This window comes from Helobdella robusta (genome assembly GCF_000326865.2).
Source record: "Helobdella robusta unplaced genomic scaffold HELROscaffold_6, whole genome shotgun sequence".
Lineage (NCBI taxonomy): Eukaryota > Metazoa > Annelida > Clitellata > Rhynchobdellida > Glossiphoniidae > Helobdella > Helobdella robusta.
In genome coordinates, this window is record NW_008705330.1 from 5,958,797 (window position 1) to 5,982,605 (window position 23,809).

At 30.8% G+C, this 23,809-nt stretch overlaps 2 protein-coding genes across 2 annotated transcripts; one reads left to right on the forward strand and one right to left on the reverse strand.

Annotated features, from left to right (window-relative positions):
- Positions 1 to 6,055: 6,055 nt before the first annotated feature.
- Positions 6,056 to 8,453, reverse strand: HELRODRAFT_164586 (hypothetical protein; the record flags this gene model as incomplete). The annotated part of the gene is made up of 4 exons (XM_009029485.1): positions 6,056 to 6,120; positions 6,387 to 6,686; positions 7,443 to 7,577; positions 8,441 to 8,453. The coding sequence occupies 4 exons, from the start codon at positions 8,451 to 8,453 to the stop codon at positions 6,056 to 6,058; spliced, it is 513 nt and encodes a 170-aa protein (XP_009027733.1).
- A 360-nt stretch (positions 8,454 to 8,813) lies between these two features.
- On the forward strand, positions 8,814 to 15,078 carry HELRODRAFT_189487 (hypothetical protein). The gene is made up of 19 exons (XM_009029486.1): positions 8,814 to 8,891; positions 8,919 to 8,979; positions 9,192 to 9,281; positions 9,428 to 9,461; positions 9,582 to 9,692; positions 9,827 to 9,923; positions 10,023 to 10,442; positions 10,639 to 10,709; positions 11,089 to 11,238; positions 11,610 to 11,720; positions 11,911 to 12,004; positions 12,392 to 12,568; positions 12,868 to 12,947; positions 13,296 to 13,461; positions 13,628 to 13,718; positions 13,938 to 14,018; positions 14,142 to 14,234; positions 14,563 to 14,687; positions 14,816 to 15,078. The coding sequence occupies exons 3-19, from the start codon at positions 9,235 to 9,237 to the stop codon at positions 14,884 to 14,886; spliced, it is 2,019 nt and encodes a 672-aa protein (XP_009027734.1). The 5' UTR covers positions 8,814 to 8,891; positions 8,919 to 8,979; positions 9,192 to 9,234; the 3' UTR covers positions 14,887 to 15,078.
- The last annotated feature ends 8,731 nt before the right edge of the window (positions 15,079 to 23,809 follow it).

Here is a 23,809-nt window from a genome sequence, read left to right on the forward strand (position 1 = left end):
TTTTTCTCTGTTTTTCTCTGTAATTTAACATTAAGTAAGAATGCTCACACGCACGCACACACACACACTATTACATTAAGTAGCTATATAGGTAGGTTAGATAGGCAGCATCCAACACTAATGTAGTTGAATAGGTAGGCGCGTAAGTTTATCGCTTCTATTTTTTTCTTGCACCCACATTACACGCATCAGCGTATCACACACACACAAATATATACATAAACACATATGTTAGTATTGAGCGTAATTTTATTTTCACTACACATTCTAATTTATTATTACTAATGCTGAGAGTAATATAATTTTATAGGTAGTTAAGGGCAATAATGTAATTCTAGGAACAATCTTGTAATGTAAAATAAAACGCTGTAAGTGTATCGATAGGTAGGTTAATTATAAGTTTTATATTATTATTATTATGTTGGAGCCCAAGGCATTACGTAGGTGGTGGGGTGGGTGCCGAAAGGCCAATGAATTGGGCTCTTGAGTTTTGTAATTTTAGGTAAGCTAGGGCCCTAATGTAATGAATAGGTAGGTTAAGACTACGTTGTAACATACTCATTAATAGGTTTAGGGTTTAAGTTTTATATTATTATTACTAAGTTGGAGCCCAAGGCATTACGTAGGTGGTGGGGTGGGTGCCGAAAGGCCAATGAATTGGGCTCTTGAGTTTTGTAATTTTAGGTAAGCTAGGGCTTAATTGTAATGAATAGGTAAGTTGAGGGTACGATAGCCGATAGACTCTGAATTTCGAAGTCTCTTGTCAGAGGTAAGCCGTGGTGGCCAGTGGTGAACCGGCAATGGTTTACTATCCGGACGGCAATGGTTTACTATCTGCACGGTAATGATTTACTATGCGGCACGGCCATAGTCTACTACCCGCACGGCTTCCGGACGGCAAATGGTTTACTATCCGCACGGCAATAGTCTTCTATCCGCACGGCAATGGTTTACTATCCGGTGCCATGGCTGTCGGTGAACCTCTGTGCAAGGAGGGAGAATGAAGGGGGACTTTCGACTATCGTACCATTAACAATTTAATATAGATTAGTTAAGGTAATTGAATAGGTAGATAGGATTATTTTTATTAAGCAATTTGAGATGCAGGCACCGCTAAGCTTCCTGATGAGAATTTTCTCTTCATTCCACGGGCTGTGTTTTAACAAAAATCTCGAGGAGGACTGGCACCAGATTTGGAGGACAACGTAGGGACCGGAAGGCATTCATCATTCTGCTTTTGTCGAATGGACGACGGTAAGTTTTTTTTCATTTTATTTCTTTATTATTTTCAGATATTATTTTGTCATTATTTCCATTTTATGATTTTTTGCTTCTAAGATTCTAGCATTCATTTACTACTACGCTAATAAAAAAATTTGTCTACAGAATGATGAGAGGTGGGCAGTGGTGGGAGTCAGCACGTTTCAGATGGTGGTCCCATGATGATTTACGTATGATGATGTGGTGTAGGAAGAATCAGCGCGTTGGCTGTTCGACTGACAGTCAGAAGTTCGGATGAAATCTTGTGCCGATCTGAATGTGGTGGTCGGTGCAATGGATTAAAGTAACGACGATTTTTGAAGTAAGGTTTAGTTTCGTTTTTTTTTCTTTTTCTCATTCTTTCATTTTTCAATCAATCTTTCAAAATATTCTTCCATTAATTGACTTTAATTCTATTCATTCATTAATTTTATTAACTAATTATTTAGTTAATCACTTGTTCGTTCGTTCCTTTGTTCCTTGATTTACTAGTAAGCTAATAAAAATAACTTTTCTACAGAATGATGAGAGGTGGGTTGTGGTGGGCGTCAGCACGTTCCGATGACAATTCGAAGAAAACAACGACGATTTTTGAAGTATGGTTTAGATTCTTTTTTTATTTTTCTCATCCATTCATTCATGCATTTTATCACTATCTTTAAAATTATTCCTCCATTAATTGATTCATTGATTCATTCCATTCATTAAATCATTGATTGATTAATTAATTAGTTAATTCATTCAACCAATCATTCAGTTAATCATTTATTCGTTCGTTCCTTTGTTCCTTGATTTACCAACACGCTATTTAAAATAACTTGTTTACAGAATGATGAGAGGTGGGCTGTGGTGGGCGTCAGCACGTTTCAGATGGTGGTCTCATGACAATCCGATGACAATTTGAAGATAATATTAAAGGGAAATTTGTTTTTGTCGCATCGTACCATTGAAAGTACTTGAATTTGAACGAAGGATTGAGTATCATCTCAATAAGATAAGTTGCCTATTTTTTTCCAATGTCTTGTTTTTTATTTTAAAAATTAATTTTTTTTTAATTTAGGGTTTTTCAATATCCGGTCAAATTCGTTCCGTCGATGCGTGTCAGATGATGGTCGGTGCAATGGAGGTTCGTCCGTAGTGAGTGAAGAAGTTTCTGGAGAGTACACGCCTGCACATTTACACATACATACACACATCAATGTAGCACACACATACACAACATCCATTCATTCGATGTCGTTGCTGTTATGTTTCTCTTCAGCTTTCTGTTTTCTTTACCGGACTTAATTTAATTCGTAGGTAAGTTAGGGATTGAGATGAGCTGAACGATCGTAGGTAGGCTAGGGCTTAACATTAGTTAAAAAGTTTCAAATAAAATAAAAACGCTGAAATATGTGAAATAAAATACATAAAACATGTAAAATTCCAAAAACGTAGAAATACATATTTGTAGGTAGGTGAGTTGAGTTAATGATTATAAGTAAGCTAGGGCCCTGAGAGTAATTTAATTGTAGGTAGGTGACTGACTACTATTCTTGCGACTTCTTACTAGTTTTTTGTGATATGTTTGTTTGTTTTCGCTTCACAGCCCCACACCAACAAAATAAACTACATTTTATTCTCGTCGTCGCCTTAAATTTTACCTTTTTGAACAATCTTTTTAATAATGTCTATTTATTTATTTATTAATTAAATGTTGACTGGTTTCTAGTTTTTTTTAATTTGGTTATATAATTTTTTGGATATTTCTTGATTTACTTTGTATATATGCATGTAGTTGATTTAGTCATGTTATGCTGTGAACAACTGTTCTTACTAAATGTGATTGTTACGTGAATCATTCTCAGAGAACTATTAATGGATAATAATTATTTTTTATCGGTTGATTTTTTGTTATATTTGTTTAAAATTCGAATTTTTTAAAAAATCGTCGTTTTTACAATTTTAATTAACCGTCACTTTCCATTTTTGAATGAATTCAAATAAAAGCAACTATTGTGTTTTTCTTTCTTTACTAAAATCTCAAAATTGTTTGTAGATCTGTATGGTTAAGTGTTTGTTCGAGTTTGAACAAGCCTTACAAATATTTATTTTTTTTTCGTTTTAATCACAATTCGTTCGTTTTTATGGTTCATTCAATTTGGTTAATTGATTGAATGAATGGTTGGTTGATTGATTGATTGATCTCATAGTATTATACATTTGAAAAAAAATCCGACCCATGGCTTTAGTAGCAATCAAACCAAGATGATGATGATGGCAGACAGACAGACAACCAGACAAACAAACCAACACATATACCAACACACATGCCATACAAACAAACTGATAGCAAGGCACAAACCTAATAGATGATATTCATGAGGTACTTTATGTTAGAAACGTACAATCAATCAATCCTTCGCTCACTTTCGACGGTCGAACAAGGAGACTACTTTCGGATGGGAGTTGGAGGGTTATTTTTTATCGTTCGAGTCAAAAGTTACGATCGTATATTTACTAATTATGGAATATTGCTTTTATTTAAAATGTTAAATTTTTTATTTTTTTTTAAATTGCTGTTCAATGTGGAAATTAATTACTTTTATTTGGTATAAATTTAAAAAATAAAATCGACATTACTGAAAATAATTGAAAGTTGAAAAAATTAAGACTGAATAATAATTATAAATATACTGTTAAAAATAATTCTGAAAATGCGAACAAACTGTTAGAAATTTTAAAAAATGTGTGCTATTTTTTGCTTCTCTGTCTTTTTTTGTTAAATCCTTTCAAATGTTTTCTTTTGTTTGAATAATTGAAAAAAAATTTTGAAACAAATAATCTAAATCACATTTTTGTGAACTTAATTTATTTCATGTGCTGTCTTATTTGAAATATTTTTTTTATTTTAATTAGAAAAAAGTTTTATAAGGCGTTGGTGCTATAGGATCGGCTGTTTCAGAGTAGTTCAAATATATTTCATTGTAGTTAGAACAAGTCGGATTTGTTTTATGTTCAATAAAATAAGAAATAAACTCAAATCAATAAAAAATTTCGCGGTTAAATTTAATTATCGTCATCGTCATTTCTGTTACTCTGACGTCTTCTCTTCTTCCTGTAAACTTTTTTCATGTTGTAATTTATGGTAAAATTACGGTAAATGTGGTAGGGTAAGTAAGTTATTCATGCTTGATATTATCAATTTTATCAGAGTTTTAAATTCGTTTTTTTGTATTTTAGAAGCCTAAACTAAAATACCCTGAAACTTTTGTAGCTCACCCGAAATGAAATTTTATATTTTATAAATATTAAATATTGTAGCAAATGTTATGTATTTATAAATAACTTAATCCAGACTTTTCTAAATAATCAACTAAACATAACCCTCATAAGTAAAATTAAAGGGAATATAGATCGCTCAAAAAATTGTATAACAATTATATAAAAATAAATGAGAAACATTAAATACGAAAAAAGATTCAAAATTTGAAATTTTTACTTGATCTGACTGAGAATAAGGCGCCGAGTACTGAAATGACAAGGAACAAGAAAACAGCAATACCAACCAATGCCGGCCACAAGTTTTCTTGTGTGATGGTGATGATGAAAAGGTGAAAATGATGATGAAAATGATAAAGATGATAATGACATGCAAGGATGATGATGAGGAGGAAATTGATGATGACGAAGAAATGAAGATGATGTTGAAAATGATAAAGACGAAGATGATGACATGCGATGATGACGATTGTGATAACGAAGATGATGGTGGTGAAAAGATGAAGATGATGTTGAAAGCGATAAAGATGATGATGATCATAAATAGTGATAGTGACGATGCTAATTATGATGATGCCCAAATAGAGAAAATTTATGAGTGTGTGTAAGTGTAAATATGTGTTTGCGCGCGTGTAACTGTGCTAAGCTATGTTGATAAAGAGTAATAAATGAGTCTTATGGTTTTCAGTCAAAAATTTTCAACAACTAAACTGCAGAACGGCTGAAAACACAAACAAGTTTTGTCTTAACTCAAAAACAACTTCAGCATCTACAATTTCTATTTACTTTCAGGCTCGTTATCTTTAATGAGAACTCTAGAAACATTCTTTAAAATGAGAGATTCGTTATCGGTGACGGGTTGAATTGGTATCGATAGTTTTACCGATTCGGTAAAAGTTCTGACCGTCTCTGGTTCTTTGCTAGTTAATTGGCTATTTTTAAGAAAATATGAAAAATATTTTTCGGAAGAAAAGAGTGATATCTGTGTATTTTTATTTTATAAAGATCGCAAAGGCAAATTAACAGTTATATGGTAATTTATATTTCTATTTATGATGTGATTGTTGATTGCAATGAATATTACGTTGAAAGTTATGATAATCAGAGAGAAAATATCTGCGGTAGAGATTTTGGTTTTATGCAAAAAAAATGGGCGGAATTTGAAATTTCATAAATAGTATTATATTACCTTCATATTTTTAGAATCCTTATGGGTGACTTTTTCAAAGTTTTTCGAAACAATTTATAAAAAACAGCGAAAACTAACTTAAATACATAGTCGTCATCGTTGTCACCAATGTAGGAATCGTTGCCAAATGCATCACGTCTGTCCTCGTTCATGTTGTACAATACTTCGTAAAAACTTTCATTCCCACTTAAATATCATAAACTATCATATTTTTTAATTAAATTCGTAATGAAATTTGCAATTAACTCCCTAATTAGTTTTATAAATAACTTTTTAATTATAGTTAAAAGTTTTCTTAAATAATTTTAATGAGAAATTGATACATTAATCAAAATTCAAATCAATTTAATCAGACCCATCCATCTCACGGCCTATGTCAAACTCATACTCGTGTCGATCGTTTATGACAGCTGTGGAAATATTTTGTCAAAATTTTTTCTGATTAAATTTTGGTAAAACAATTCATCGATAAAAGCAAAAAAACTTCAAATTATTTTTATTTTTAAAATAAATTCTGCTACTTATGTACAGCATAGTGATTTAGGTTCCATAGCAAACAATGTGTGATATGTTTTCATTCTTGATACATTAATGCACGTACATTTATTCATTTACAAGTTAAAACCTTTTGAGAAATAAAGATAATTGTAGAGAAAATTAAAAAAATCCGGCTCACGTTCAACGATTTTGTTGATGACTTTAATTTCCTCGATGTAGTCGACGGAGATGAGAGCTTTGCCGAGCCCGAATGAGACACGAACGTACAAGTAGAACATGTCCTCTAACACGTTACCGATTGGCTGGTCCGCAACGAATTTCGACTCATCCAACTGGAACTCATTTTTGAGGAGATTGTCGTAATCGATGTGAGTCAGTTTGATCCATTGGCATTTTTTATTGCGGGCGATGACGAAGACGCAGGGATGTTCCCTTTTACCGATGTGGATTCGGTGTTGAAATGGTTTTTGTGTCGGTACTTGTAAAGGATGTTAAATTTTTATTTGATTGAATAAAATTTTGGCAAGCTGTACCAAATATCATAATAACTTAGCATCTCGGATTAAAATTAATTAATTTGAAATGAACAAACGGTTAACAAATATTGATACATAACAATCAAACCATGCAACCTATTACGGAACATTCCCTTGGGAGAATAATTCGTTCACTGTTTAAAAGATTGTTTTGAAGCATGTAGGTAAATGAAAACCACCCAAAACCTTGATTTTCGACCTTAATAAAAAAATTTAATAAATCTTAAACTTATTGAGATAGATTCAAAATTTTTAAAATTCATTACAAATTTGTGCCAGAACGTGAAAATTCTTAGTAGGAGGTGAAATGGATGGAATGTATGCAATCGACAAAATTATCAAACTGTTATCTACATTTTGTTAAGCCAGCATTCAATTTTCAAACTCACCAACTTGTTCATGAATTGAAACTAAATTTTTTAACTTGGATGAAGATAGTACTTACGAACAGAATCAAGTTGTTATGTGGATTTGTCAGTTTGAAATAAAAGTTTTTCATCTTTTTCAACAGGGCTCCTCTGGGCAACCTTCGCACCATCATAAACCCAAAATTTGCCGAATTCAACTTTTCTTTTCAAAGATTAAAAATATCATGGAGTTATTTTACAATAGATGTAATTAATGCAATCAGGCATTTTATAATATATATTAACATTTTCAATGTATTCATTAAATTTGTAGAATTACTATTTACAAACTCGTTGCGACTCGATCCAATCTGTCAAGTACTAGAATCGATTTATCGTATCTACCGGATGTATCGGTACAATGGTAGATGCCGCTTATTGAATTCCTGATATTTGTTGTAACTTTTGTCCATTCTTTTAATTTTTCTACGATTTATTTTTAGTAGTTTGTTTATGGTTTGATTTATGTGGAAAGCACTGGTGAAATAATTTAAGGGAATTTATCGAGTGTATGAAGTAGTAGCATTCTTACTGACATTTGTATATTTTTTTATACAGATACATGATGATATATCAACTTGTTTTTCTTCATCACTTTGTTTCATTCATCAAGACTAATGTATTATAAACATTAATAACATCATTTTATTGTAATATATTATTATTATTATATATTTTTTTCTTTCGTTTTTTTCCATAATTTTATTCACCTTTTTCATTACAAGAGTTCTCGTTAGCAGTGTCTGGTTCATAAAATTGTACCAACACATCTATCAGTCTGTCATCTTGGAATTACATGTTTCAATTGATACCATTGTGATGTTAATAATGTTAATTTGTCTAAATAAATGTAAATTTTCCTATTAAATGCATTATTTTGATTTGATCGAATATGTTGAACGCGTTATCTATAATAACATGTGATGTATATTTCATATAAATTGTTGGACGCTTTTAGAAATTGATATGTATGAATGTTGGTTAAATAATTTTGTGTTAATTTAAGTTTGGTATGAATGAATAATAGTCCGTCTGATACATACTTAATTTTATTCTGAGAGCAAATGTAATGGTTATCAACGGGAAGATGGCATGGTATAACCTAAATAAGAACATTTTCCAATGAAGTTGAAAAATCAGTTAGATACATTTTAAAATGTTTAATGTTATTCTTGACTCTCCATTGTTGAGATTATTATTATTTGTTATTATTATTAATTTTGTCATTGTTATTATTATTATTATTATTTGTTATTGTTTATCAGCATGTTTGCATTCTACGTAGGTACCTAGAGATTGCATTGTGGTTTTCTTATATTACAAATTATATTGCCTGGTTCTGTTACGGAGTAACTTCTGAGTACGACAAAAGGTTCCACACTTATCCCATGAATTGTGTGTGATGCGTCGTTTGGCACATATGAATATGCGCTGTTCGTGTGTTGAACTTTTTAAACATAGAAAAAGTGTTATAGACATTCAACTTTTTTAAACCTTAAATAAAATCTAGATTTTATTTAAGGACTATAGCTCATTTTCTAATCATATAAATTCTGAAAATTATTTTGGTTCTTTGCTCGGTATTCTCAATTTAGTTCCAGATTTCAATTTATCGTCGGCGGTTTATTCAATTAATTTAAAAAAATAATTCAAATTGTTCTGCTGAAATTATTAAAAATTAAACGCATTAAAATCGTTTGTGAAGTTTGTGAATGTGTTTGTATGATCAGATTCACATTCTGACATCATTCTGACTAGACATCACAGTGAAATTCTGACATTCAGCAGCTTCAGCTATTCTATTTCATTCAACAACACAAATTTGTACGGTTTCATTTACAATCTGCTTTTCTAACTTAGAAGTAATAACTAACTAACTAATAAAAAGTTAATTTTAATAGTTTATATATATAGAGAGAGAGAGTTAATAAATAGATTCAAAATCAAATAAACTAACAAGTAAAAGTTTATATCAATTTTTTTATTTTTTACTAATTTAATTTTTTTAATAGTTTTATAAATTCATATTTAATTTTTAATAGAATTAGTAGAGATCATTAATTAAAAAAGAAACAAGAAGAGAATGGCTGTCTCTGACAAGCAAAACTTGTTTTTAAAAGCATTTCTCAGGTTTGTTTTTTAATTTAATAAGAATTTAGAGATACAGATAATGCAAAAAATAATGTGTTAAACTTTCATCTGATCAAACACAAACATACATGTAGGTAGCCATGCTAGCAACATCCTTTCATGTAATTTATATTTAATTGCTTCAGGTGTGTGAATAGCAAGACATCTTCAACGTATCAAGTTAATGACATTTTTTATTTTTTTTATTGATTTTTCATTAATTAAATAAGTTACATATAAATACTCTCGTTTGGTTATATTCATTAACTTGAAGATAATGTTAGATCCATTTCTTTATAGAGCTATGCATTGGATTATGTGGACAAGTCAGCATCACCTTTGCCCATTGAGTTCTGGTATCTCATTAAAGAAAATGAATTTGTTGTGGTGTCCAAGACTTTGAATAAACAAGTAGGATTGGCATATTTCTTATTTATATTATTAATCTGCAAATAATATCTTATGTCAAAAAATTATGATGAAACTTACCTGTAAAGTTTTTTTTAAGTAAAAATAAAATTGCTTTTAAAATTAATTATTTTCAGGCCAAAAATGCATCAGATTACGTTGATCTGATGATTGCAGGATCAGTCGACAACAATGCGGCTGATAATTTTATACTTGAATCTGAACAGACCTTAGGTTGGTTGGCATGCCACGTTTTATTCCAAACAAAACCATTTTTTGTTCTTTATTTGCAAAGTAACTAATTCAGCAATGCGCTGGTGTACTGATTTCAAGGTTCCCCACTAGAATTGTATGATTACCAAAAAGACCTCCACCTGAGACAAGCAAATCTAAACATTGAAGACAATGATGAGGATAAAAATTTGGCGAGTAAAAAAGTTTATCTACCTCTATCGCTGAAAGAAGCCAGCACTATCCTGTCAATGTATAACATCACCATGCAAAATTACATGAAAGACATCCACACCACCATCAACAACAACAATGGTTCTCCTACTAACAACCACAGCTGCAACAATCTTAAAAGATTGCTGGTTCTCTGCGATGGATTGGATAGAAATGGAATAGTTTGCATGTCGTCATTGGTTAGCAACAACGACTTCAAAAACGACAACTACAATACTAACAACAACAACATCAGAGACCAACAACTCGTTCGTGTGGCTGTTGATAGCTTTGTCATCAAGTCAAAATGTTAGTTTTTTTTAGATGAGATTGTTTTTTGTTTTGTTTTTTTTATGGTTATTATTACTATGGTCATTTTTGTAGTTATGGTCAGTTTCACTTACATTGAGTTACATCATTAACGCCATCATTGTTTATGATATTAATGTCATCATTGACAACGTCATCATCACTGGGCCACCATCATTATAATCATTATCGTCAGGTTACTCATTCAACATGCAAGAGGTGCCATCTGTTGAGCAATTACTACTGGGAAGATTGTTAACTGACTGTGTTAGTTTAGTACCATTTTACTTTTTCTAGGTACATATTTAGTACTAATGTACTACGTACACACATATTCAGCACCAATGCACTATATGTTTAAATAGTTCTATAGATATTAAATATTCCTAGTGATGTATGTTAGCAACATAGTACATGCACTTTCATGTTTGTACCAGGTTATGTCAGTATTGTAGTACTAACATCGCACTAAAATGCGTGCTACTAAAGTATGTTATGTGATTTGTTTTGTATATTGTATATGTGAAATTTTATTATAATTCGAACTACAATAATTATTTGGATATTATTGATATTGTTATTATTATTTTTATTATTATTATTATTATTGTTTTTATTATTTATTATTATTTCTTACTGAATTCAGAAAAGGCGGCAGTACACAAGCACTTGCCTGTTATATGGGTCAGACAAGGTTGAAGGTCATTTTAATCAGGTCAGTGTCAAGTTCGAGTGGGACGACGAAGAGGGCTCCAATGCCCTGGAAAGTCCACCTATCCAGGCAACTGCTACCCTGGTCTGTTGCTGTTGTTGTTGGTGGTGGTGACGTCACGGTTGCATTCAGTGTTGATGTCATCGACGATGATTTTCTTCATTCACTCAGATATTTTAATATCATTAATTGGAAGAATTCAGTTCTTGGGAATATGCTAAAAATATTTTTTAACGATTTGCTAGATTGTTAGAATTTTTAGGTCAATAAATTTTCGTTGATGCGAATTCGAATTTATGAATTGATCGGCACTGCAGTTTTTACGTTCATAGTTACCAAAGTTACAACGAAAAATAACTTGCAAACGATCTTAACAGTTATAATGATATAATAACAATAATAATAATAATAATAATAATGTTATAATAATAATGGTGATTATTTTTAAAATTCAGTCGATCAGAATTGGCGACGACATGGATGGTGACGCAGGTGGGGGTGATGATGATGATGATGGTGACGACGTGATGATGAGTAACTTATCTGACGATATCAGTTCTCTACAGGTAGGTCCCTACAGCATATTTACACTATCAAACATGATAACGATGATTATGGGGTTTCTCTTTTTTTGATTTCGTTAAACTCTGAAGTACCAAGAACATATTTTACACATACTAGCCCCTCTTCTTAATCTTCCACTAATTATTTCACACCTATAATGATAATGTGTTTTATTATGAAATAAATACAAAGAGGCTGCTGAGGGCCTTGGAAGAGGAGGAAGTGATGTGGCCCGTCAGGAACAGAGATGCTACTGCTCGTGAACTTGTGGAAAAATTAATTGCCGGTAGGTAGTTTGTTCTGTTAATTTGTTCGTTCGTTCGTTCGTCCATTTGTTCATTCGTATGTTCGTTTAGTTATTTACACGTTCATTTGTCTATTTGCTAGTTTTATTATTTTTCATCTGTTATTCGTTCATTCTTTTTTTAAAATTTGTAGTTCATTCGTTCATTTATTTCTTGCAGTCATTCCTTTTTCGTTTATATTTTCTTTCATTCATTCATTCATTCATTCTTCTCTTCATTCATTCGTTCATTCTTCTCTTCATTCATTCGTTCATTTATATCTTCACCTCACTAATTGTTATTTTTATTATCAAAATTTTTCCAAACAAGTAATGTTATTAATGTTACTGTTGTTGTTGTTGTATTGCTGTCGTCATTTCAACTTCAAGAAGGCAGTAACAGCTACAGCAGCCAGCAACAACAACCACAACAACCACCAACATCATCTGACAACAACAGCAACATTGAAACACAACAACAGCACCAGCAGAAATCCTGCAAAAGTTTTTCATTGCTCAAAAGATTCAACATGGATTTTACTGACCAACTTTGGGATGTCATGAGAGGTACGAACGTACTTAAACGAACAAACACAAATACATACACACATAAACAAATACACACATAAACATACACATACACACATATACACACATGCTTAAACATATGTGCTCACACTCACATGTATATGTATACACACATACATAACATCCATAATATACATACAATCGCGCACATACACATATATTTATACATGCACCAACACAAATATATATCTATATACATACACACACACACACACACACACACACACACACACACACACATGCATAAACAAGAATGAAAATGCATACATATAATACAGATTGTTCTTCATACAGCGAACTGCTTTCCTGTTTCCAATGCATTTTCCACGCTCTTCTCTCCAAGCAACTCCAACCTATGGTCAGTTCACCATGACGAATGTAATTATTTTCATGATTATGATGATGATGGTGGTGGTCTTGCTAACGGTGATGATGATATTGTTGGAGAAGATTATCAGTTTTTTCGTTTTATTATCTGAGTTATTTTTTAAATAATTCTATTTTGCGATTGCATGCACTTGAACATACGCACACCTAACTTATCTACTCTCCTACACTACACAAACAAACACGCGCACACACACACACACACACACACATACATACACATACAAACACACACACACACACACACACATACAAACACACACACATACACATACAAACACACACGCTCACACATACAAACACATACACTCGCAAATAGTTGAGCAACACAAACAGATGCACGCTGGCAGATCTGATCAGGCAGTCATACAATGGGGACGTGAGGAGGGATGTGATATTGTGGTCGAAGGAGGAGAAGCCGATCATTCTGCTGGCCGAGATGGGTTTGGAGAAGTTGAAGAGGGATCTGCTGAGTGCTTTCATCGGTGAGGATGATGATGATGATAATGAAATGTTGATGAGGAAGATGATGAGGAGGAGGAGGAAGATGATGACGAGACTGTGGTTCTAATGATGTCTTGATAATAATGATGAAGGTGTGGATGTGATGGTAATGGTAGCGGTGCTAATTATGATAATGATGCTATCCAGGAAGCAACATGGTGAACATCAGCCAGTTAGCTTGGTACCTCTGTGAGTTGGAAACAGTTGGATTGAATGAAAAACTGGAAAAGTTGAAAAGGTCATTTGGCGTGTCATTCAGTTGTTGTTAATTCACTTCAGAGCAATTTTATTAAACTTTTGTGTTGATTTGTTTTTTTCAAAGTATATTTTAAAAATCAGTTTCTCACTTTTTTGCCTTTTCTTGCCTTTTATGTTTATTTGAGAATAATTTTTTTCAAACTAATTCAATTACAACAAACAAATCAACATTGAAGTAATTTAAACCTCAACAATCCAGGCTTGCCCATGTCCTTAGAATGAATGTTCTCATGGGTAAAAAATCTCTAGTGCCTAAGGCTGCACTATTTGAAATATTAAAGTATGTCTTTATAAAACTTTGTGGGTTTGTATGTGTTTTGTGCGTGCAAGTTGACGCTGATATTACTAAACTATTTACTGGAAATATTAACGGGTTAACTATCGTTTAATAATAATTTAAAAGTAAAAGTTTGAAGCACTATGAAGAAGTTGGTGATCTGGTAAATCCATTTCAAATGCAGATGTCAGTCCTCTCAATATATGATAAAATTAAAAAGTAATTTTACTTTATCTATTTGGTTATATTATATTATAATTTAATTTTTTGTTTAATTCCTATTTCCATCACACTTTCTAATTGGTTTGTATAAGTAGTGTGGCGCTTCATTGTAAAACGTAATGTGACCTTTCGCGTTAACTCTGTTAGGCATCTTGGCTCAACGGCTAAGGCGCCTGGCACTGGTGTTGCAGTTACCGTGTTCAAATGCAATGTCTGACGCTATGATACAATTACATTTACGTGCACTGTGTATTTGTTGTTGATACCTTTGAGAAATGCTACAGAGAGAATAAAAATAGGACAAATATGACATATAACATTACAGGTTGTCACCAACGTCATGGTCGTGCTTTGTTTATGGGACCACAAGTTTCCAACAGGAGATTGTTGGCTGTGTTTCATTTTCCAAAAGACAATCGTTTGATCACGTCAAATCTGATGAAATTCTAGGTTGGAGATCTTTCTATGTCGTGAGGGTTTTTATTCACGATTGATTTTTATAACTTTATGTCTATATGAATGAAATTTATTTATTAAAACGGTTCTAATTTAATATTTATTTACTTAAATTTGATCAGATTCAGACGATAAAAGTGACAAACGGAGTTACTATTTGACAACTGTTCATCAGTCAATTAACAATTATTGAATCTGTGTCTGTAACAATTACAATCTTCGTTTAGCGTTTGAACGTTTTGTATGTAGCAATGTAACAATTATCTCTTGTTTTTATCTAACTGTTGGATAATTTGTTTTAACGTTTCAAAAATTAATCCATTAAAATTGTTTGAACTCGTGATAGAAGAGACACGTCTGTATTTAAAAAAAGCTGTTAGAAAAATTACCCATTAAAAATTGTTTGAGCTTTTGATAGAAGAGGCACGTCTTCAATTTATTTTTAGATTTGTCCTTCAATGAATAAACTTAAAGTTGTTGCAATTTTTAAATACTCTATTATACTTGACGTTTTTCAGCGTATTTGAAATGCACAAAATTGAAATAAAATGCAATGATCACCACAAATGTATATGGCGCCATTCAGCTTGACTATCATATAAATTAATTACATAATTCGAATTGTATAAATTTATTATAATATAGATATTAATATTTAATTATATTATCTAACAAAGCTTATTGGCTTGCGATAGTTTTTACGTACTGTCTTCAGGTGCAACCAAGCTATTAGGTTCCATTCCCGTGTTCACTGACGTCAATTTTTTTTGGATATTTTTGCAAATTGATAGTCAAATTTTCTCTTTTAGAGGTTAGATTTTATTAAATTATAATGTTTTAATATGATTTTTCATTTTTTTTTTTAGTTTCTTTTTCCTATTTAATCAACTGGCCCTAAAATTAATTTAATGTTCTTGTTCTGGTTTATTTTTTTTTAAATTTTTTTTTATTTCCCTTGTCATTTTTTTTTCAAGAATTTTTTTAAATGTAATGTGGATTATAAATTGTTTCCAAATATTTATAAATTTTTTCGTTTCTTTTTTTTCATTGATTGTTCCAAAATTATTTCAAAAACTGAATGCCAGATATAATTTTTTTATATTTATTTTAAATTTATTTTTTTTATGATTATACTAAAATTGTTGCATAACTTTTCATTTTTTCTTTCTTTTTGACTTTACACTTTATTCTACACATCCTGATTTGATTGCCATTGTTAATCATTAGTCACAAAATTGGAATAATTTATATGCTTTTGGTTTATTAAATTTTAATTAAAAATTAATATTAAATTAGAAATTCAAGGATTTTTTAAAGGCATTTTAACTTTTTATTACAAATCGATAGATTTTTAATCAATAGATTTTTAATCAATAATGGTATAATCAATGATACAAGATGTCAAGACAGTGATAATGTTTTAATTACAAAGCTCTTATATAATTGATTGTATTTACTATTAATTAATTATTAGGATATTTTTAAAATTTTTCCATTATAAAGACAAATCATTTAAAAAAACTAATAAAAATATATCATTCAATCAAGATAAAATAATAATTATAAATAATTATTAGTAATTATTATTTTTTTATTTGTTTCATCTGCTCACTAAGAGCAGAAGTTATCAGTTGTTAATAATGAGCTAATCCTAAGACATGGCTATTGTTTGGCTGAGCCATTTGTAATGTGATTGAATTGTTGGCTATTAATTATTAATACAAATATAAATAAATAAATGAATGTATGTGTATATATATATTTATATAATTGAATATATAATAAAATTAAATACCAAACCATTACTGCCTTACTCTTTTAGGTAGATTGACAAATTATTTATAAAACTTGCTCATCAATGTCTTTTTAGTGTATGTATGTATATATTATTATTATTATCATTAAAATTTATGAAGCACTTATTAAAAATAATAGTGTTAATTTTTCAAAAGCGCTATCCTATAATTAACAGAAATAGCTGAAAAAGTAGATAAAATAAACCACAAATAAATCAGTTCACAGTTATTGATTAAATAAATGAGTCTTCAAATTCTTCCTAAAGTTTTCAATTCCTGAATTGCACACCCTCAACGACCGTGGCAAACCATTCCATACAACCGCCCCCGACACTGCAATATTTCTTGCTCCTATCTGCAAACGAAAAACAGGCACAACCATCAAATTATCATCATCAGATCTTAGACTTGTGCCAATATGCAAATGTAATCTCTTCTTATTGAACTTGCATGTCAAATATTCTGGCGTAAATCCATTTAAAACCTTGTACATTACCATACAGATTTTATATATTATCCTTTTATTGACAGTTAGCCAATGTAGGTTCCTCAAAATTGGCGTAACGCGATCAAATTTAGCGCCACCTGCAACAATTTTAGCAGCTCTATTCTGGATGGACTGAAGCATCATAATCGATCTGTTCGGTAAACCATAAAACAAGCTATTGCAATAGTCCAAACGTGAATGGACGAACGTGTGCATTAATGACTGTAATGTTGATTTGTTCAATGATTTTTTAACTCGATTCAATCTTTGCAGTTGGAATGAACATGTCTTCACAATTATTTTTATATGATCATTCATAGTTAGTTTGGTGTCAAAAATACACCCCAAATTTGTAGCCCTATGGCAAAACTGAACATTTTCATTTTGTATTATAACTGAATTAATACCAACCCTTGATAACTGCTGCCAGGTGCCTATAGGAAGAAACTGGGACTTGCACTGATTTAACTTCAGATAATTACACGACATCCAAACATCCAATTTATTCAAACATTCAGTAAGCTTGTTAATTTCAAAATGGAAGGTATCAGGTTTACTACTTAAAATTATCTGAATATCATCTGCGAAAGCATGGTATTTAAAACCAAATGACTCGATAACTCCATAGAGATCAGCTGTATATAATAAGAACAAAATAGGTCCAAGCACAGAACCCTGTGGTACACCGGAGGAGACCAGTTTTATATTTGATAAATTATTTTTATAAGAGACTTGTTCTGTTCTTCCAGAAAGATAAGACTTAAACCAATCAATCACCGTGCCCGAAATCCCAAAATCGTTGTTCATTCTCTCCAACAGAATACCATGATCTACACAATCAAATGCCGCAGACATATCTAAAAACGTCAACAGAGAAACATTTTGCTCATCAATAGCAGCATATATTTCTGATAAAATATATAACAAAGCAGTTTTCGTAGAATGGTAACGTCTATATCCAGACTGGCAGAGAGGAATCAATTTATATTCATCTAAGTGTTTTAACAAACTTTGCAACGACGCATTGGATGACTTTCGACACAAAACACAAGTTTGAAACTAGTCGGTCATTCCTTAGATCACTCCTATCTGCATTATTTTTTTTCAAAATTGGGAGAACAATTGCATGCTTACAATATATGTGTGTGTGTATATATATGTATATGCATAGATATAACCCATGAAAAAACTTTTTATTGTCATGCTTGCTTATGCTATTGTTCACTTGAAATACACAGTATATAAATATTAGTTACTACTTTAGAGATCATAACTCAGGTGCAAAATTGCTTACCGGTTTTATTAAATTGAAGTATTGATTTTGAATTTTTCTTAGGTGTTCAAAATTAATAAGTGACATAGATAAATAATTAATTAATTTGTAATGTAGCGATATACAATACAGAGTTTGAAGTTGAAATGATAATGCTATGTTATAATATTAGATATCCTTTTATCAGGTTTTTGTTGTATCAAGATACAAGTGTATATATGCATAATAGTAATTTTATATATTAAAATTTATGAACATTTTTTTTATGATAGTTTTTTTGTTTATATTTTTGTATATTTTAATGTTACAAAAGTGTTTGGTGGTTTGTATATTTTAATTACTACTTTGCTTTATTAATCAGAAAATGTTAAATGTGTAATTGGATATTTGGGCCTAATGTAATTCCATAAAAGGTTTTTGGATATTTTTTTTTCTATACCAACAGAACATAAATCTCAATTTTATTTTGTTGTCTTGCTTTCAATCTATTTCATTTTTAAAAATTATCTCTTTCCAATTTCCTTTAAGTTAATTGGTTTGCTGTAACATTTTTGTGTGTACTCCTTCCATATTTCCAGTTTTGTCTCTCTCTTTCTCCTCTCTCTCTCTCTTTCTCTTCTCTCATTCTCTGGTGTGTGTGTGCGTTTCTAGTTCTACACTTTGGAATGTATGTTTATGAGTGTTTGTGTATGTGTGCGTGTGTTTCTATGTGTGTGGTTTAGTGTTGTTTATGGTTTGTTTGTTTGTTTATACTTGAGTGTTTATTTTGTTTTCACTTTTACTTTTCCATTATCAGTACTTTTCTTGTTTGGAAAAGCATTAGTGTAAGAATGTTTTCAAGTTCATTTCTGTATTACTTATGTTTTAGAATAATTTAAGTCTGTGATTTACTAGTTTAACGTGTGTATGTGTGCGTGAGTGTGTATGCGCGTTCGTGCGTGTGAATGAATTATTTATATGTGTATATTTTATCCATGTTTTTTGTGTGTGTTTATGTATGAAGATGCTTATGCTTATTTGTGTATATGAATGTGTCTATGTTTCTGTGTGTTTATGTGTACTATGTGTGTTGTGTGTGTTGTGTATATATGTATGTAAGCATGTGGCCCAGGCAAATGTACATTGCATTTGACTCAGTAAGGATTACTGATAGATCCAAGGCTTGATAATAAGCCACACATCAACTTAAGATCTAAATCTTGCTTGGTCCTCTTTGCCACTTTTTCAAATTTAAACTTGCACATAACTCAGATTTTAAAGTTTTTTCAGTTTTTTATACATTATGATCTTTGATAAAACTAAATCTCAGTTACAAACACACAGTGTGTATCTATATGTGAGTGTTTATCTATGTGTGAACAAGATTAATCATGTATTGCAGTGTATCATTCTTTTAAAACTTGTTAAAATTCACATAGGAAGCCATAGAAAAGAGATGAAATATTTGCCTCAAACAAACAAACATTTTATTTATAAACACATGTAAAATGTTAAAAGGAGAGAGAGAGAGAGAGAGAGAGAGAGAGAGTATGTGATGGGAGAGAAAGAGTGAGAAAAGATAGAAAAAAGAAAGAGTAAATAAAGAAGAATATGATATTACTACTATATACTAATTTATTTTGCTCCTTCACAATGTTTATGATATTCTGTTTGAAGTTTGGCTATTTGTATTTGCATGAACATTTAGGATATATCTTTAGTCTGCACATCTCTTATTAAGTGATTTGGAAAAAGTTGAAAATCACAAATGATTGAACTAGCTGAACCCAAAGTTGTCACAAGCACAAACAAACATACTATGGGAACATATTCATACAAGTTTATATGCCACAAAAAATGTTTAAATAAGTTTGATATACAAAATTTCCTTTACGTAAACATCATCACACAGATACAAACATACATGTATGTATCACACACAGATACATATATGTATCACGGATACACATATATAAATGCGTATATGTCTGTTAGCATATTTATGCATGCATAAATACATACATTACATACAATACACATACAAACACCCGGCAGGTTCCATCATACACACATAGGTGTTTTTTTAAAACTTCTCACCTAATCAATCAGGCTTTCACTGGATTTTTAAGATTCTCAGATGTTAATTCCTTTGAGCATTTTTTATGGGATTAAGGAATGTTATTAATGGGCCAGTTAATATCGCCATTATTATTATTATTTCTATTATTATTATTATTATATTATTAATGTTATTGTTATTATTATTCAGACAATTTATGTCCACAGATCAAATTATATTATGTATTATTGCAATGTTAGCTGTATGTTATAATTACTTGCCAATGGATAGGCGTGTGTTGTTTAATTTGGTGAAAAGCAGAAGGTTTTTTTTTTATTCAAAGTTTATTTGAAAGAAATCAGGTACTCAAATAAGTAGGAATCTAGTGCAGACCACCTTAACCAAGATAAGCATATACAAATATACACATATAAATGCACATTTCTTGGTATTCTACATTTCCGGGATACTTTTGTTAGCCTTTTGCTTATCTATTTTTTGAAATCTTTTAATAGTGTTATCTTAAAAGAACAATAATATTTGTGTGATTAATGACATTATTAGACTTGAAGTTACATAAAAAATTAATTACAGTTGATTAAAGTTAGATTAAAGTTGAATCTATAATAATACATGGGTGATTTATTTACAGGCGCTGATTGTATGTAATAGTGTGGTTGTTCTTTTGAGATGCTTATTTTAATAGTGTTGATGATAAATAAGTTTATTTCAGATACAAAGCCATTTCATCAGATCAGTTATAATCCGTTATTTCATCCGTTGTAATCATAACATCATCATCATATAATAACATCAGGTAATGGCCATTATTATAGCTGTATAAACATTATGAGAACATAAAATGGGTGACATTGTTTACATTGGTTCATCCTCTGCAGTAATAACCTTTTTACATTGTCATTATTTTTGAAAATTGTCATGCCGATTATCCTCAACAATTGTGAACAGCATTCTATGTTTTGATTGATTGATTGATGATGATGATGAGTTATGATGAATTATGATGAAGAAGACGTCATTAAGGTGATGATGATTGTGATTAAGATTGACAACTATGATGTTGGTTATGGTAATTTTTTATTAGTAATAATGATAACACGATGTACATGTATGAAATGTACATGAAGAGTATGTTCATATTGGTGTGACAATGATGACGATGTGCAAAAATGACGATGGAGCGATGATAAAAATGATGATGGAGTGGTGATAAAAATGTAGATGGGTGATAAAAAAAAAACACATGACGAAACGATGAAGTTTTCTAATGCAGTGTTGTCAAGCAAAATTTGTTAGAAAATGGATGAGTGTAAAAAAGATTATGCATTTCATTTTTAATAACCTGTCAGGTGATTTTTACGCCAGCTGAAATTGCGAAAAATTTTGTTGTAATTTTTTTCCTTAGTGTATAACGAATAGAACATATTTCGATGAATAATTTTTTCTGCTTTTAATTTGAGACTTTTGGGTTTTGTTGTTGTTTGTTAACAGTTTCATATATCTAAATGACGCCATAAGAGTAAGCACACAACAATTATAGAACAATAATGATGTTAATTAATGTTATTTTATTATTATTATTAGTAGTAGTAATAATAGTAGTAATAGTAGTAGTAGTTATTGTTGTAGTAATAGTAGCAGTTGTATAGTGGTAGTAGTAGTAGTAGCAACAGTAATAATATTATTGATAGTAGTAATAACTAATAAATAGTAATGCTAATGGTATATATTCTATTTTGAGTGATTTTTATTTTTGGTGTTTTAAATATTCTCTATGGTGTTGTTTGAAGTATTGGTCGTTACAGTATCAACAGCAGCAGCAGTAGTAATAATGGTAGTAGTAGTAATGAGTAATGATGTTGGTGGTGCTAATTTTATTTTGGGCGTGACTTTTGATGTTATAAATATCCTCTACCGATAGCTTTGTTTGGCTGATGTTACAAGTTACTACAAAGGCGATCCTTTATTGTTGAATCTTTCTCAATGTAATGAGTAACAATTTTTATTTTTATTACTGAATAGGCAAAGCATTATTTGAACTAGTTGTTATGAATGTGCTATTTGCTAGCAGCACCTGCAGCACGGAGATTATCGTCTTGTCTGATACAGTTTTCTCTTTATTTTTATCAATGTCATGAATGAAAACCTATGTATATTGGATATCAGAGTTTATATTCTAATGTCACACTCAGAAGTGATGTAGAAACAGATGTTAGCTTGTGATGTTTATGTTGTCAAAATATTTGCTGGAGTTATCTCTTTAGATCAAATGATGTAACGATGGCGGGTTGTTGTTGTTGTTGTCGTTGTTGTGATTGATGTTTTTTTTGTTGTTGTTCTTTCTTGTTGCTTTGTTGTTCTACTTTTAAGTATGCTTATTTGGGCTGTCGCATTCTTGTATGGGGTGTGGTTTCTTTTATAGTAAGTAGTCTGTAGTTTGGCAAACTGTCTGTATATTTATCATATGATTTATAGACTGTTCTGTGATTGTGAGAGATCTATCTACCTATCTTATTGTCTATCTATTTGTTTATCTATTTGTCTCTCTTTTTGTCTATCTATCTATCTATCTGTCTGTCTGTCTATCTATCTATCTATCTATCTATCTATCTATCTATCTATCTATCTATCTATCTACCTATCTACCTATTTAAGAATTTATTATACAGAATGTAAAAATGTTTATGATGTATGGAATTATGTAAAGTATATATATATGTATAAACGTCTGTTATATCTGAGGTGAATGACTTGTAAAATGTAATTTAGGAAATCAAGATCACAGTTCGAACATGATATGATGACCAAGTGTGGGTTTACAATGTTTTTATCCAGTCAATTATTCAGATCAGATTCATTTTATTTGTACACCTGATAGTCTGCTGACACTTTCGTCGTTATGGTGTATTTAGAATAGTGTGTTAATGGGCGTATTGAGATGCCTGTCAATAGATAGCGTATCATGATAATGTGTAATGTGCTTATAGTATTCAAATACTATATATATTCAAATATATATATATATGTGTGTGTGTGTACGCGTGTGTACATGTGTATTTATCTATTGTGTGTGAATAAATCAGAGTGATTACTTTGCTAATGCTGCCAGGTGTGATTTTGAATAGATAGGTTTTTAGATTCTGTCATTTAGTTGTTGAAATGAGATGAGGATGATGGCGGTGATAAAGATTTTGATAGTGATGATGGTCGTGAGGATGATGATGATGATGATCTTGATAATTAGATGTTAATATATGATAATTTCAATAATTTCGTTAGCATGTTTTGAAACATTCACACCTCCGTGATGAGTTCAGCAGGTAGAAAATGGAAAAATCTTTTACATTTTTTGGACAAAATAGTATAGTGGACATACACGAATTTATAAATTTATACCATACTCGACTCTTTTATGCGCAAGCAGGCACGCACATATACGTTACACACTTAAGACGTTGAAGAGAGAGAGAGAGAGAGAGAGAGAGAGAGAGAGAGAGAGAG

Bases quoted from the DNA above. Each gene is read 5' to 3' on its own strand.
- HELRODRAFT_189487 (XM_009029486.1), top strand. From the start codon at position 9,235: ATGGCTGTCTCTGACAAGCAAAACTTGTTTTTAAAAGCATTTCTCAG. The intron at 9,462-9,581 runs GTTAATGACATT...ATTTCTTTATAG, and splicing joins AGACATCTTCAACGTATCAA to AGCTATGCATTGGATTATGT. The intron at 9,693-9,826 runs GTAGGATTGGCA...AATTATTTTCAG, and splicing joins CCAAGACTTTGAATAAACAA to GCCAAAAATGCATCAGATTA.